At 41.4% G+C, this 16,267-nt stretch overlaps 1 protein-coding gene across 6 annotated transcripts in view; it reads right to left on the bottom strand.

The window, feature by feature from the left end:
* The window catches only part of STARD9 (StAR related lipid transfer domain containing 9), a 136,572-nt gene that overhangs the window by 117,245 nt on the left and 3,060 nt on the right, over positions 1 to 16,267 (bottom strand). For all 6 annotated transcript variants that reach the window (XM_088024748.1, XM_028094441.2, XM_088024744.1 and 3 more), the window contains exons 2-3: positions 13,944 to 14,013; positions 11,568 to 11,684 (exon numbers count right to left, since the gene is read on the bottom strand). In XM_088024748.1, coding sequence (XP_087880874.1) covers positions 11,568 to 11,684; positions 13,944 to 14,013 — 187 coding nt within the window. The remainder of the gene's footprint in view (positions 1 to 11,567; positions 11,685 to 13,943; positions 14,014 to 16,267) is intronic.

Here is a 16,267-nt window from a genome sequence, read left to right as displayed (position 1 = left end):
GAAAAGGAGCTCTGAATGAGACATGAGATTTGCTCAAAATCTGATCTGCAGAAAAGAAGCTGTATCAAGTGAGGTAAAAATAAAAATAAATAAAAAATTAAAAAAAAAAACAAGAACAAAAAAACTGAGCAAAACTCTGTCATAAATATACACACTCACAATTTGTCTACTCAGCACCTAGCATATGCCTGACATATAGTAGATAAATGTTTGTTGAGTGAGTGAATGCTGTTTCTGCAATCTTGTAACCCAGGATACTTGGCCTCCTTCCCTCAGGTTGAAAATCTTCATGGTGCCCAAATTATCTAAAGTGAAAGTACCCACCCTCCCTTTTTTTGCTTCTGGAACGGGAATGATGACATGGCTTATATCTGCTGGACTCAGCTGAGTAGCCAGGATACTCTTGAGGCCACTTTGCCACTATGCCAAAGAAACTGTGATTAGCCTCCATATCCCTTGGAATCTGGAGTAGCTAAAGAGGTGGAATATGGGCGTCTGGCCTTGGAACACTTGGAAAGATGGGCACTCTGACATCCTCTTAGATTCACCCTGGACTGGCACCACCTAATCCACTCAAACACATCTTGTATATTCTTATTCTTGCCTTGCACTCTTTGTCTTTCCCTCTGACTGAAATGAACTCCCTTGAACTTATTCAGAGCAATTATTATTGTTATTCCACTGGATTCCTGAAGTAGTTATCATTAAGTACCACTCATTTAACAACTTGAATGCTCAATATTGTTGATTATTTTTATATATCTAAAGCCCTGGCATTCCCAGTAGGACTGTAAACTTTCTGAGGGCAGGGATCATGTCTTGCATCACTCCATATTCCATATTCTGCCTAGCACTCAACCCCATTGTACTGCAGATGGTAGTTGCTTCCTAAATGCTCACTGAATGAAAGAAATGTCAGTGTGCTAGGGTATGTGGGGTATTAAAAGATGGATGAGGCCCAGTCTGCCTTCAAGGACCACAGTCTATTGAAATATATGTCATGTACCCAAAGAGCATTAATTGTAATACACAGGAAGTGTCAGAACAGAGTAACAAATACTATGAGAACCAAAGGGATGGCAACTTCAAGGACCGAGTACCATTTTAACTGAGTATTGAAAAACAAGCAGCATTTTGAATGGCAGGAACTGAAGAGGTAAGATATTTTAATATATTTTAGAAAGAGGAGCCAACACAAGCAAAAGCAAGAAAATACAGGACATTTTAGGGAAGAACAATAACCAAAATAACCAGGATGGTCTAAAAAAGGGGAAAGGACTAGCCCTATCCAATATTAAAAAATAGTGAGAGGCACCTGGCTGGCTCAGTTGGTAGAGCACATGACTCTTGATCTCGGGGTTATGAGTTCTAGCCCCACATTGGGTGTAGAGATTACTTTAAAAAAAAAGTAGTGAAAAATTGTGGTATATACTTTTACAAACATCTGAAAATTTCTCAAACAGTATGGTTCTATCACAAAAATATGAATCAATCAATTAAACAAAATAGTTGTAAAAGAGACCCAAGTACAGACAAGAATTTAGTAAATGTTAAAAGTGGCTTTTCATATCAGTGGAGAAAGGCTGGGTGTTCAATAAATGGTAATGGGACAGATGGCTAGCTGAGAAAAAAAAAATAAACCTGAAGCTCTACCTCATTTCTTATACCAAAAAATTTCAAATGATAGAATATTAAATATTGAAAAGATAAATCTGTTAGTATACCATGAAAAAATGGTGATTTTTTTAGAGGTGGGGAAAGGCAGAGGGAGAGAGAGAATCTTTCTAAGTAGGCTCCATGCCCAGTGCGGAGCCCAACTTGGGGCTCGATTCACAACTCTGAGATCATGACCTGAGCCGAAATCAGAGTCAGATGCTCAACCAACTGAGCCACCCAGGCACCCCAAATTTGCCTATGTTTAAAAACATATACACACAGGGAAAAAAAATTACCATGAACAAAGCCAAAACGAAAGTAAAAATGTGACATATTTCCGACATCTGAAACGGGGGGATTTCCTTAATACACTAACTGCTCTTAAAAATAAGAAAAAGATGTACAGTACAGGAGAAGAATGGGGAAAATATATGAACACATAATTCACAGAAAAGATACAAGTGGCCAAGAAAAACATGAAAAGATGCTCAATTTCAATTACAATGAAAGAAAATCAAGCCAGTAAGATACTATTTTTACCTGTCAGATGGGCAAAGATTAAAAAGTTTGGTAATACTTAGCATTGACAAAAGGGGCACCTGGGTAGCTCAGTCATTAAGCATCTGCCTCCAGCTCAGGTCATGATCCCAGGGTCCTGGGATCAAGCCCCACATCGGGCTCCCTGCTCTGCGGGAAGCCTGCTTCTCCCTCTCCCACTCCCCCCGCTTGTGTTCCCTCTCTCACTGTGTCTCTCTCTGTCAAATAAATAAAATCTTAAAAAAAAAAATATTGACAAGGGATATAGTAGGTATTCTGATAAATTATTGTTGAGGGTATAAAGTGATATCATCTTTTTGGAAGGCATTTAGACAAAAATCTATTGAAATTTAAAATGCACAAACTTGGGCACCTGCTTGGCTCAGTCAGTTAAGCATCTGCCTTCAGCTTGGGTCATGATCCCAGTGTCCTGGGATCAAGTCCCACATTGGGCTCCACAAGGAGCCTGCTTCTCCCTCTGCCTCTCTCTCTCTTTCTCTCTCATGAATGGAGAGAATGAATAAAATTTTAAAAGAAAAAGTTAAAAATAAAATGCACAAACTCTCTGAACATGCAACAGCACTTCCAAAAAATTTGTCTTACAGTTATACTTGCAAAAATGCAAAGATATTTATTCCAGTATTCTGTATTAGAGCAGAAACCTGGAAATATCCCAACTGTCCATGACTAGAGAACTAAACACTAATATCTTTATACACTAGAATTTTTAAGATTTTATTTATTTATTTGACAGAGAGAGACACAGCGAGAGAGGGAACACAAGCAGGGGGAGTGGGAGAGGGAGAAGCAGGCTTCCCGCAGAGCAGGGAGCCCGATGCGGGGCTCAATTCCAGGACCCTGGGATCATGACCTGAGCCGAAGGTAGACGCTTAACAACTGAGGCACCCAGGCGCCCCTATACACTAGAATTCTATGCAGCATTAAAACAATGAGGTAGAACCACATGTATAGCAAATAAATTAGGGCCAGGATAAGCTGAATAGAATGAAGCACATTGAAAAATAATATGTACGTGTAAACCCCTTCACATTTTTTAAAGGACGTATAATATATGCTTCTTATGTTTAGAGAATGTCTGAAAGGATACTAACGAAACTGTAGACAGTGGTTACCTCTAGAGAATGAGACTTGGGGGGGAGGTGTGGAAGGGAAAGGTTTTTTTTTTCCACTTTTTACATTATACTCTTCTGTACTGTTTGCATATGTTATAATTAGCTTGTATTGCCTTTATAGCAAAATATTTTAATAAACTAATTAATTTGCTGACACTTTTTATGGAGACATCTGCTTTCCGCTGAGCACAGAACTAGAGAGAAACCCGTCCCATTTCTTTCTCCACACTTTCTGAACCCTTTATAGAACACAGCACTTAGAAGGGGCCTTTTGTTGGTCAGCTGGACTGGCTTCCCCAAACAGAGGACTATTGACATGGTGCTGAGAGGGTGCTTGGACACAGACTTACTGTGCAAGTATGCAGGAGAGAATTTAGCACCTGGCGAGGGAGACCAGGTGGCCTCCTCTGGAGAGGCCTACCGTTATCGGTCTGCCTGTGCACACATGTCTACTGTGGTAGACACATAGAACTTTTGTTCAAAGGACTGCTCTTCAGTTTATATCCCCTTGTTTAGATGATTCTGTAAATCAGTTTTTCCAGACTCTCAGAGTAAGCATCACCATCATCACACTTCTCTTTTTCAAGCAATTAATTGGCGATCTTTTTAAACCCAGGACAAATTCACATGTAAAAGGAGTGCATATATAGGGCAATTTATCAGCATTGCACAGGCAAGCAAGAGAACTTCTGGGTAATGGTCAAGGACAACTGTTTCGGGAACCCTATTTATATTTATACTTAGGCTGCCCCAGGTCTGCAACTGACTATGGAGCTTCAGGCATGCCTCCTCTACAGATAACCTCCTTCACTGGCCTAAATCTCAAGGACCCAGCTAGTACCAGAAATTTCTGTTAGTCCTTGGCTCACAGGGGAGGAAAAAAAAATCCAAAAAGCCCCTTCAAGCAAGCTTTTGCATTTTAAAAGATTTCTCTAGTTTCTGCTGTTCATTTTTGTACAGGCATCCAGCACCAGCAGCAAATATTAAGTTTCAAGGACCTCAGTTCCTCAGACTTTTATGAGTCTGAAAGCTACTCTTTAAAGATTCATAATCAAGTTTCTAGAGAGGGGGAAAATGTGTTAGATGAAGCCAAAAGAATGACCTTATTCCCTTAAAATCCAGCCCATGGCCATGCTTATGTAGCTGAGCAGCTGTGCTGCTGGCAGGGGGAAGGAACATACTAAAATGAAACACTCATGATAATCTCCCTTCCCCCACTCGTGCCTACAGAGTCCTATCCAGTTATTGCACAAAAAAGGCTTTTTCTTACAAACTTCTCTCCGTTCTACTTCTGTCTCCATCTTGGTTGGGAAGAAACAGCACTAGTGATGGAATGTACACAACTCTGCAAATATTCATGAGAAAATGCTTTGACGCCCACACGTCCCCAGCTCCCCTAACACATACATGCATTAGGGAAAAGGGATGCACAGAGAAACTGATAGGCGTCTATGGTTCTCTAACTTAAGTAAACTGAGAGGCTTTCTCAAAACAGGCAGCAAAATTCAAGAAGGCAGAGTCCTAACTTGTCTTTCATCCACTGAACCATAAATTGAATAATTGATCCAATAACCATTAATTGGTCATTTAAAATGTATGGCACTGAGGGCACCTGGCTGGCTCAGTCGGGGGAACATGTGACTCTTGATCTCGGGATTGTGAATTTGAGACCCACCCTGGGTGTAGAGATTACTTAAAAATAAAATCTTAAAAAAAAATAAAATGTGCAACACTGGAAATACAGAAATAAACAGAGCTCTGTGTGGTGTGCCATTTGAAAGCTGAGTTTGAATACTGGGCCTGTGACTTGGCTGTATGACCTTAAAGCCAGCTACTCAAACTGCCTGAGCCTGCTCCCATCCTGAAAACGGAGATAATAATAATGACTATAGAAAGTGCCATAACCCTAACAGCATCTCCCCCTCTGTGAACGCTCAGATTTCTTCCCATCTTAGTTTCCTCTTCATGTTCTCCTCCTCTTGCCCCTCTGAGGTCCCTCCCTCAGTTTCCATAACTCTTCCACCTTCTCTACTCTTTCCCCAAAGCCTTCATTTACACTCCAAGCTCAGAACACACAAAAGAAATGAGGGTCTCAGTCCGTTTCCCCACCTCAACCTACTTACTTTCTGAGGAAGTAATAGATCATTTGTCTTCATCTTATAACGGGTTGGGGTCCTCAGAGAGAAACACTCCTTCTTCGGCAGCAGTATCTAATCATAGCCTGGTCACATATCAGGATTCAAAAATTCTACACAACTTACTCTTCATGTCCTAATTACATACAATTGTCTGCAATTTCCTCTATTTTATCCTAATGGAACTGAAGACCAATTGGTTCTAATGCTCCATAAACTGTTAAAATCATCATGTTCTGTACTTGAGCATTATTACTACCTGTCTTCTTGTCTCTGAAACATTTCTTCATTAAATAATCACATGCAGATGCATACAATATACACTATACTGATAGTGGCTTTCTTCTTGGTTTCTGCAGTCAGCCCTTCCACCATTTTTAGGGGTATGTGGGGTTATCCTCTGAAGACTCTCAGAGTTCCTAACATCCTCAAACTAAAGTCTAGAACTGAAGAAAATATTCACCAAAGAATGTGTGTACACACACACACACATACACACACACACTCCCCGCCCCTCTTCAGGGCTCTTTGAGGGTAGGCAATGGATGTACTGTGTGTTGTTTGGTGTTCAGTGCATGGTGGAGATTAAATAAATATTATAAAAAACAAAAGCACAATCACATTGCTGCTATAAATTTCAGTTTGGATTCAGTGGTTATGGGAAGGAAATCTCTTGCACACTCACACGATTTTTTGTCTGGAAAAGACACAAGTGTTTTAGGTATTGTGTTTCAGCCAAATAACTGACCATTTTAAAATAAAGATTCCCAGGAGAATAGAAGCAATTGCTTTCCACAAACGGCTGGGTAGCTTTTTGTTCCTGGACGTGCTTTCTGTTGACTCAGTCTGCACTTGTTTTGACAGCCAACTACAGCCCTTCTTAGGTAAAGCTAAGCTAATGCTCTTCATGGAAAGTTTTACAAACACAAAATTACCCAAACACAATACACTTAAGCAGAGAACTCTGGCTCCAAGAGATATTCCTGAGCAGGAGGGAGGGAGGGAAGTTAATTTTCCAAGTGGAGCATGATGATCCAGAAGGGATCACAACGAGATTCAAAGAAGAGATTTTCAAATCTAGTTCAGCTCTTAGAAGCATGGGCCTCATTTCTCTAGTACCGTGATAGGGTAATCACAACACGGAACCAAGTCACAGTACTCAGGACCTCCCTTATCAACTCCAGTTGCCAAGTCCTGGACTGGGAACTTAATTATTTCACTTCCTCCTCACAGGAACTCAAGCTCAAGAAATGAGGACTCAGAATTTAAGTAACTTGTCTAAAATAAGCCAGCTACTAAGTGTCTATGCCTGAATTGAAACCCAGGTCTAACCTCAGAGGAGAAGTAGATTAACATTAATACAGGTTATAACCAGATAAAATATAGGCCAATTTTGAAGAAAAGCCTTGGCTGCAAGTCCAAACATTAACAAAGACTAAAAACAATTCAGATGAAGAACGAGCTGCCTTAAGAATGGGAAGCTAAAGACACAAGGGTCACAAGGTAATGGACAAGACAGGTGGTATGATCCCCTACCAGCCCCCATTCACTGCAGTATTTTCTCTGTCTTTCCTCTTCACCCTCTCTCCTCTTTCCTAATTTACCATCTCTTTCTTTTCTTTTATCCCTTTTTTTTTTCCTTTTTAAACTGTAGCATAGCAAAGCACATGGACTTTGCATTCAGATAACATGTGTTCAAATCTAAGACTCATTTCTTATTGTGTGACTTTGGGCAGATCACATAACCTCTCTAAGTCTAAATGTTCTTAACTATAAAAGGATAAAATCTCCTACCTTTTAGGTTGTTGAAGGGATTAAATCAAACAGTATTTATGAAGAGATGACCAGGTCTCCTAGTAGACTGAGATTTCTTTTAACTTTGAGGGTCTGTGAGGCTTGTTGGCATATAATTTAGAATTCGACAGTCTTGGATTTGAATCCCTGCTCCAACACTTACTGGCTAAGTTATTTGGGCAAGTCTTGTAACCTTTATGTACCTCAGTTTCCTTATCTATAAAATGGAATAAATAGTAAAGACGTAATAGATTTGGGAGATGATCAAATGGAACAATAAACATTTAGAATCTATAGATATTTAATGATATATTAACAAAGAAACCTGCCTTTCAGTAGAACTTATAGTAGCTGACTTGTTCTCTAGCAGCCCATGTTTGCTGATGCCTAATTTATGTATCATGTGTGTCGCCACTAAGGACTGGTAAGTGCTAAAGCACGAAGAAATGCTAATATTGAACCTATCTTCTGAGGCTGTAAAATAAATATAAAAAGAGGGAGGTAGAATGGTACAATGCAATGAAAAACCACCGCAGGAAGCATGGGTCCAGTCCTGCTTGGGCATTAACTGCCTATGTAATGTCATATAAATCAAACAGCTATTTCTGGAACATGAGGGGGATGGAAATATTTTTCATATTCCTGATTGAGATTGCTACTGGTATTTAGTGGGTAGAAGCCAGAGATGCTGCTAAACTTACTACAGTGCACGGGACAGATGCCCACAGCAAAGAATTATCTGGTCAAAATATCAATAGCATTGAGGTTGAGAAGCCCTGGCCTAGATGACTGCTAAGTTCCCTTTGAGCTCTAACATTTTAAGAGACTATGATGAGGCAGCACCAACACCAAGTAGATGACATTCTTGCTAACATCTATCAAGCAATGGCTTATGACGTTGCTCAAAATCCCCCTAAAGCCAGTGGGGGAAAATTTTCCCTCCAATATTTAATATTCTAAAATCAGTGCTGTATTTCTGAGGGTGAGGACAGTCGTTCCTCACAATAGGAAGAAACCCAGAGGGACGCTTGGGTGGCTCAGTTGGTTAAGCATCTGCCTTCAGCTCAGGTCATGATCCCAGGATCCTGGGATTGAGTCCCACATCCAACTCCTTGCTCAGCGGGGAGCCTGCTTCTCCCTCTGCCTGCCACTCCCCTTGCTTGTGCTCTTTCTCTGACAAATAAAATTTAAAAATCTTTTTAAAAATTGTTTAAGATAGGGGGGCGCCTGGGTGGCTCAGTCGTTAAGCGTCTGCCTTCGGCTCAGGTCGTGAATCCAGCGTCCTGGGATCGAGCCCCAAATTGGGCTCTCTGCTCAGCAGGAAGCCTGCTTCTCCCTCCCCCACTCCCCCTGCTTGTGTTCCCTCTCTCGCTGTGTCTCCCTCTGTCAAATAAATGAATGAAATCTTTTAAAAAAAATAATATAATTAATTAATTAAAATAAAAAAGGAAAGAAACCCAGGGATGAAGGGGGCACAATCCTCCAGGTACTTGGTTCCTTGCTCTTTGCAGTTACAATCTATGCTTCCAAAGTCATCAGTTCTTTCTGGCCAAGAAGCTGATTTAAATAAGTCTGAATGAAGGCCAGAATAAGATAATACACACGACAGCAGAGGTGAATCTTAAATACATCATGCTAACTGAAACAAGCCAGACCCAAAAGACTACATACTATTTTATTATATTTACATGATATTTGGGAACAGACAAAACTATAGGACAGAAAACAGATTAGCAGTTGCCAGGGGCTGGGGGTAAGAATAGTTTGACTGCAAAGGGACACGAAGGCATCTGGGGAATGATGTACTGTTTTATTTATATACTGATTATAGCGATACAACTGTGTCAAAACTCACAAAACTGTACACTGTACATTAAAAAGGTGAACTTCACTGTGTCTAAATTATACTTCAATAAAACTGTCCCTTTCACCCCCACCCCCAAAATATGACCACAAATGCTATAGAGAAGATTGTTGTACTTCGGGAGAGGTTGAACTGGATGACATCAAAATTCTTTCCACCCCATGTCCTGTGATTTTATGATAGTCTGCTTCTCCTACCCTGGTGACCTCAGAGTTAAGTCTGGGCTGCAATTTCTGTGTTAAAGCGATCAGTCTCTGACCAAATCATGTGTATATGAGTCCTGCCATCATTCAGAGATCTCTGGCCCTACTTTAGCTTGTGACAGAGGCTCCTTTCCTGCTTCTCCTATCTTAACTCCTCTTGGGACTGATAAGGGCCTTCGACAATTAATAAACAAGTGAGAATAAACCTCAGGGGACACAGGTTTTATCTCTCTGTACAGGCTTCCTGTCTAAATCCCATTTGATCTTTCCATTGAACTCCAAATCAGGCAACAGAAGAAGAATCATATTTATGAACTCCCTTCCACTATGGACTTTTGGGCTTCCCACTATATTATATTTATACACTTAAGCTATATAAATGTAAAATGGGAGCCTCACACCAAAACTATACCCAAGTTTGTTGAGACATAAATAGATATGTAGTTTTCTGTTTACACACATTATTAACCCAGATTATTGATCTATCAAATAATACACAAAATGGTTAACTTTTCTGGTATCCAGAATAGCCCTAGGGCACCTATGTGGCTCAGTCGGTTAAGTGGTGGACTCTTGATTTCAGCTTAGGTCATGATCTCGGGGTCCTGGGATTGAACCCCGTGTCAGACTCCCCAGTCAGCAGGGAGTTTGCTCCAGGATTCTCCCTCTGCCCCTCCCCCCCTCATGCATGTGCACACATACACACACACACTCTCTCTCTCTAAAATAAATAAATCTTAGGAAAAAAAAAAGAATAGCCCTAGATAGGCTATGGCCAGGGAGGACTAAAATAGATATTAGAATGCTCTCACTTTCTACTAATAAAGACCACTGTCTTTTATGACACATATACAGTCACAACTGCGAACTACTGTACGAGTCCCATTCTCTTATTTGAAAATCAGCTCCTTTCTTGGTTATTCATGGAGGATCTCAGTGGAACAGATACAAACACCAGGAACCAGACACCTCATATACGTTTGAGTGCTACAATAAAAATCATGGGCCAAAAGACAGGCCTGGACCTGCCAGTGCCTCCATATTCCAAAGGACAGAAAATATGGTAGAGACGTGGTAACATCCATACTGACCTTTCCTGCTGAGCATTTACAGCAAACACATTGTCACTACAAATATAGGGTACTCATATTACAACAGAAGGAGCCCACAACAACAAATCCCACGGTGGTCTAGGGTCTTGTTTCCACATGTTCTCCTCAGAAAAGAAGAATGGGGGAGTTACACTTTCATGATTTAAAATTATTCAATCATCTTCAGAAGTCTGCAGCAGCAAAAAATCAATACTGTCCTTTAAGTCACTCAAACTTGATAACATTGCTTCTTTGGCATAATCAGAAAAAGTCTCACAAAAAACTGAAACATTTAGCAGAAAACATATGTTAGCTTTTTATTCAAAAGGATATAGACTGACTTGGGTGCCTAGGTGGCTCAGTCGGTTAAGCGTCTGCCTTCAGCTCAGGTCATGATCCAGGAGTCCTGGGATCGAGTCCCGCATTGGGCTCCCTGCTCAGCTGGGAGTCTGCTCCTCCCTCTGCCCCTCCCCCTGCTCGTTTTCTCTCTCTCTCAAAATAAATAAATAAAACATCTTAAAAAAAAAAGAAAAGAAAAAAAGAAACAGAGAGAAGTCCTGTAGACCCACCTGGCCAAACCTGCTGCCTCAGAAACTTGTGACAGAGCTAAGTAGAACTACCAGACACAAGAAGGGTGACAGCCTTGCTGGGAAGGCCTTGGCTGGTCCTCTCAATCCTCAGCACATCAACAGAGTTCACCTCTTACATACCTTGCAGACTGCCAGACTAGTCGCCTAGGCCTTTTACATTCAGCCGAGGACCATAAGCACAAGCCTAAGACTCAAAGATACTAGCTTCTAGGATTCCTGAGCCCTTCTGCTGTATATAACAAAGGCCAACTTTGAGATGAACCCATTTACCTGCCATAGGAGTAGAACACTACCTGAACTAACGTGTACCCACCTGAATCATGCTGAGGCCCAAGCTTAAGTGGACCCTAGCCAACGTCTATGCCCTCAGCAAGCAGTCTTTTCTCATCTCCTCTGTTCTTTCTGCAACTGATGGCCTTTCACTACTACTTCTTAAATCAAAACATTATTAGTTTCTAACCAAACTATTAAAGTAAGAAACAGCCAGGCCCCAATTGCATGTTAATTTCCTAATAATTATCCAGTTATGGAGCACTGAGGAGAGTGAAGGAAAAATGACATTACCACATCCTGAGATGCATACTGAGGATCCTCTGGGTTGACTGACCAGTAGCAGTAATCAAAGCCAAATGCCACAACCTTCTCCCGAGAGTCTCCAAAGCCATCTGGTCGATTGTCCATCTAAAATCAAACAGAATAGAGTCTTCTCTATCATAATGTCAGAATATAGCCAGTGCCACTTGATTCCTCCCTACTATAGCTAGAGAGACCCAGACTGATCATGAGAATCTTTATGTTATCTACCCAAAAAAGAAAAAAGTAAACTCTGTCTTCATTTCATCTAATAAAAGCTCCAGAGAATTAAATTTGTCTCTCATACTATCACCTATCTGCCTACATATGAACCAAGCTTAGGAAAGAAAGCCTTTCCCTCTCTGACCGTCATGGGCCATATCACTATCATTTTTTCTCCAAGTATTTCTAGAAAGGATACCGGAGAGCATGAGTAGTTCAGTCCCTGGGCCTGACAGATTCTATCAACCTAGGACTTTCACAGAGGTCCCTGGGTATCCATCCCCAGTGATTAGAAAGCACAGTGGCTAGAAGAGCGAGGACCAATCCAACTGCTCAGGGTAGATGAGGGTAGAGTCAGAGATTGGAACTGCACTGACCTCCAGGTACTGGGGAGAATGGTATTACTGCCACAAATGTTTTAATCTTACTATTTAATATTTAGACTCTGGACAGGGATAGACAAACCCTAGCACTAGCCACCATAAACTACAGTAGAAAGAGGCTGTCAGAATAACTAAGAAATTCTTAGCGGATAATTGACCTCAAGGAAGTAAGCAGCTAAGCAGGTGTGCAGGGGGCAGATTAGAGTTTGATCTTGGCCAGGATTTATTCTTTTTTTTTTAAGATTTTATTTATTTATTTGAGAGAGAGAGAGAATGAGAGATAGCACGAGAAAGAAGAGGGTCAGAGGGAGAAACAGACTCCCTGCTGAGCAGGGAGCCCGATGCGGGACTCGATCCCGGGACTCCAGGATCATGACCTGAGCCGAAGGCAGTCGCTTAACCAACTGAGCCACCCAGGCACCCTTGGCCAGGATTTATTCTTAAAAAAACAAAACTCTCAGCTCTAAGAACAAAGCAACAAAGATATAAATAAGAGAGAGCAGAGAATAAAAGGTCTTTTGTCCCTGGGGAGCTCCTACTGAAAGTCTGGCAGGTCCCATTCTCTTTTATTTTTTTTTTTAAAGATTCTATTTATTTATTTGACAGACAGAGACACAGCGAGAGAGGGAACACAAGCAGGGGGTGTGGGAGAGGGAGAAGCAGGCTTCCTGCTGAGCAGGGAGCCCGATGCGGGGCTCGATCCCAGGACCCTGGGTTCATGACCTGAGCTGAAGGCAGACACTTAACGACTGAGCCACCCAGGCGCCCCAGGTCCCATTCTCTTTTAGCAGAGAGGTTCTGACAAAAGGAAACAGATCACACCACTGGGGTGGGCATAGCCGGTAGGCCTGGGGTCCAAAGAACCCTCACTCTTACCAGTCAGCTTCCTCAACTCTCAGGGATGCTGAACACCACCTGCAAGCTGTCTACAGCAGCAGGCACAAGGCCAGTTTCCATCTCTCTCCACTCCCCAAGGCCAGAGAGAAAGAACCCCTTCCACTTCCACTGTTCTGGTAAATGGAGGAATGAGATGGAGGAAACTAGCCCTGGGAGGGGGGTGACGGGTGGGGGAGGAAGTTCCCAGTGTTTGTCCAATTGTGACTCAAAGGTCAGTCAGATCTGTGAAAGGAAATCTGCAGCACAACTCAGGATAGTGACTGACTCCCTTCTGGGATCTGATGCATACTAAATCTGTAGTAATGTCTCTAGATTAAGTGATATCAAATGAGAGGCTTGGGACAAAGTCTGGTGGTCTGGTGAGTTAAATATACCCATGGACGTACCCAGCATGACTTACACTAGCCATGACGCCCTTAAGCTCTAAGTGACCAGTTTCCAAACAGCTGCACCCTGTTTGACAGAACTTGGGCTGCAGTGGCCACAATCTCTATACTTCTTTCCTGCTTTATTCTTTTTTTTTTAAAGATTTTATTTATTTATTTGAGAGAGAGAATGAGAGATAGAAAGCACAAGAGGGAAGAGGGTCAGAGGGAGAAGCAGACTCCCTGCTGAGCAGGAAGCCTGATGTGGGACTTGATCCCGGGACTCCAGGATCATGACCTGAGCTGAAGGCAGTCGTTTAACCAACTGAGCCACCCAGGCGCCCTTTCCCGCTTTATTCGTATACTTGCTTTGTATAAAACTCATCCTTCTCCCAAACCGCCACCCTAAACCCATTCACATACACATCTTCATCCCAGAAGCCCCTGTAATAATATAAACTCCTCAGTGGAAAGAGAAAGGAAAACAATTTCAGGCTTACCTTTAAATTTCTGATTTTTGCCACTTTGCCATCAACTTCCACAATAATTCTTCCCCCTTCTTTGGTCTCCCTAGAAAGAAGACCCAAACCCATATGAAAAGAAACACTGCTTAAAAAAAAAAAAAATCAAGAAAAGAGAAGCTGAGATCAGCGCTACTGGGACAAAATGTTTCCTAGTGCTGTCTCTATAAGTAGCTGTCCCTGGCTGACACACTTCTCTAGATCATTAGAATTTGGCTCTGAAACAGCTAAGAATTACCACTATTTAGCACCCTCCATGTGCCTGGCACTGTATTAGGTACAGTACACATTATACTTCATCTTATGCAATCTTCCCACTAACACACTCTCCTGACATGGCTTCCTACCATACCTTCATTTTTTCAGATGGAAGACCGAAGCTGAGAGAAATTATGTAACTTGTCCAAGGTCACACAACAAGCAGTGGCAGAGCTGGGATTTTAAACCCAGATCTGTCTGACCACAAAGCCTGGGCTCTTAACCATACCCTTAGAAATCAGGCTTGAAATTCTGGAGAGTATCCTTCACTCAGTGTACAAGGCATCCCCTCTCGCTTTCTCTGGGATTTTGAGCATGGATAGTAATGAAAAAGGTTTCGGAGTCCTCTCTGTTGAGATACTGAGAACATATTTCCCAAATCCTTTCCTTTCATCTTCTTAAATTGGAATGAGAGCCAAGATCCTCAAGAATTTTCCTATGCTGCAGTTATGTAGTAACACCGCTAACAACTAACCAACACCTAAATTTACTTTAAGGGGCTTAATCCAAGTGACCCATAGACCTGAAGCCCAAAATGAGTGGAATATACTCCATTCTATAGATGAAATCTTTTTTCATAACATTAAAAACTTTTAGCAAAAGTGCTCAAGGCCAGAATGTTAAGAAGAATTAAATTCATTAGCATTTCCTCCACTACAATGAAAGTAATCATTTAAATTACTCCTAGCCCAGGACCTTAAAGTTAAGAAAATATGTTCTGTCTCATTTTTATCCTTCCTCATGGTTCCCAGGATGTGACCTTGAGAATCTGGGGAGGGGAGGACAGGCACAGTGAGACAGGGGCCTTTACATTTAGGATTATTTTTTTTAACCAGTAAGTGAGTCTGGGATAAAGCCCTGTATAGGAAATTTCCCTCTCCCATGTAATAACATTTGTTACTTAAATTTCCTCAAGGCCCTAATGCTCTTTATCTCGCATTTCATGCTAGATAGTATTTAAGGCAGCAGAGATATTCTTAGTCCTTGAGGATCATAAACCACACCCCCCCACACACACAGACACAGCCCTCAACAATTCTAAAGAAAATCTTTCATCTTTGCTGTTAACGTTTTACAAGATAACATTTTTTTTCCTTTCTCCATTTTAAGGTAGACTTTCTTATCTCTCCTCCCCCTAAAAAAGTAATACACAGATTGTAGTAAATTTGGACAATAAAGAAAATAAAAAATTATGCAATAATTTTTCCAAATCTATTATCTAATTTTTATAAAGTATACCCCCCTTTTTTTTAAGATTTTATTTATTTATTTGACAGAGAGAGATACAACGAGAGAGGGAACAAAGGGGGGGAGAGGGAGAAGCAGGCTTCCCGCAGAGCGGGAAGCCCCATGTGGGGCCTGATCCCAGGACCCTGGGATCATGACCTGCGCCAAAGGCATACGCTTAACGACTGAGCCACTCAGGTGCCCCAAGTATGCTCTTTCTTGAGGATTCATCTAAGACCCTTTCACATAAAGCAGCCTGAAAAGAAGTGTCCTGAATTTGACTTCTTGGAAGAAAGATACAATCTATAAGGGTAAGATGCTGCTCCTTCCTGGCCTGGAACACTGCCATTGGTAACCTAGTGATTCCAAGCTATTCTAAAACAAAATGAAGGAGAATTAAAATTGAGCAAAACAGAAAGAAGGGGCACCAACTTCAACTGGGGAGCTGGCCACACAGAGTTCAATGAAAGTCTGCAGAGATGGAGCCTTACACATGGCAAAGTGGCACTACTACCACTTGCCTCTGGGTCCTGAATTCTACCAACAGGCATTCATTCCTTAGGATGAATTTCCCTTTGCACAGGGATAAACCCTCAGTTACACATTTACTCCCAGAACAATGTTTCTCAAAGTGTGGTCCACAAGCTACCTTCATCAGAATTACATGAGATGGTGGGGCTTATTAATTCAAATTCCTGTTAACAAGTTGCATTATGGGGGGGAGGGAGGTAAAAAAACAAAACAAAGCAAAATTGCATTATAACAAACTCCCTAGGTGGACTGTATGCATACTATAATTTGAGAATCACTGTCCAGAA

Source organism: Eumetopias jubatus, unplaced genomic scaffold, assembly GCF_037043125.1.
Source record: "Eumetopias jubatus isolate StellerSeaLion01/CBP00866 unplaced genomic scaffold, mEumJub1_p1.0 scaffold_7, whole genome shotgun sequence".
In the NCBI taxonomy this organism is placed as follows: Eukaryota; Metazoa; Chordata; class Mammalia; order Carnivora; family Otariidae; genus Eumetopias; species Eumetopias jubatus.
This window is presented reverse-complemented; position numbering and strand designations above follow the sequence as displayed.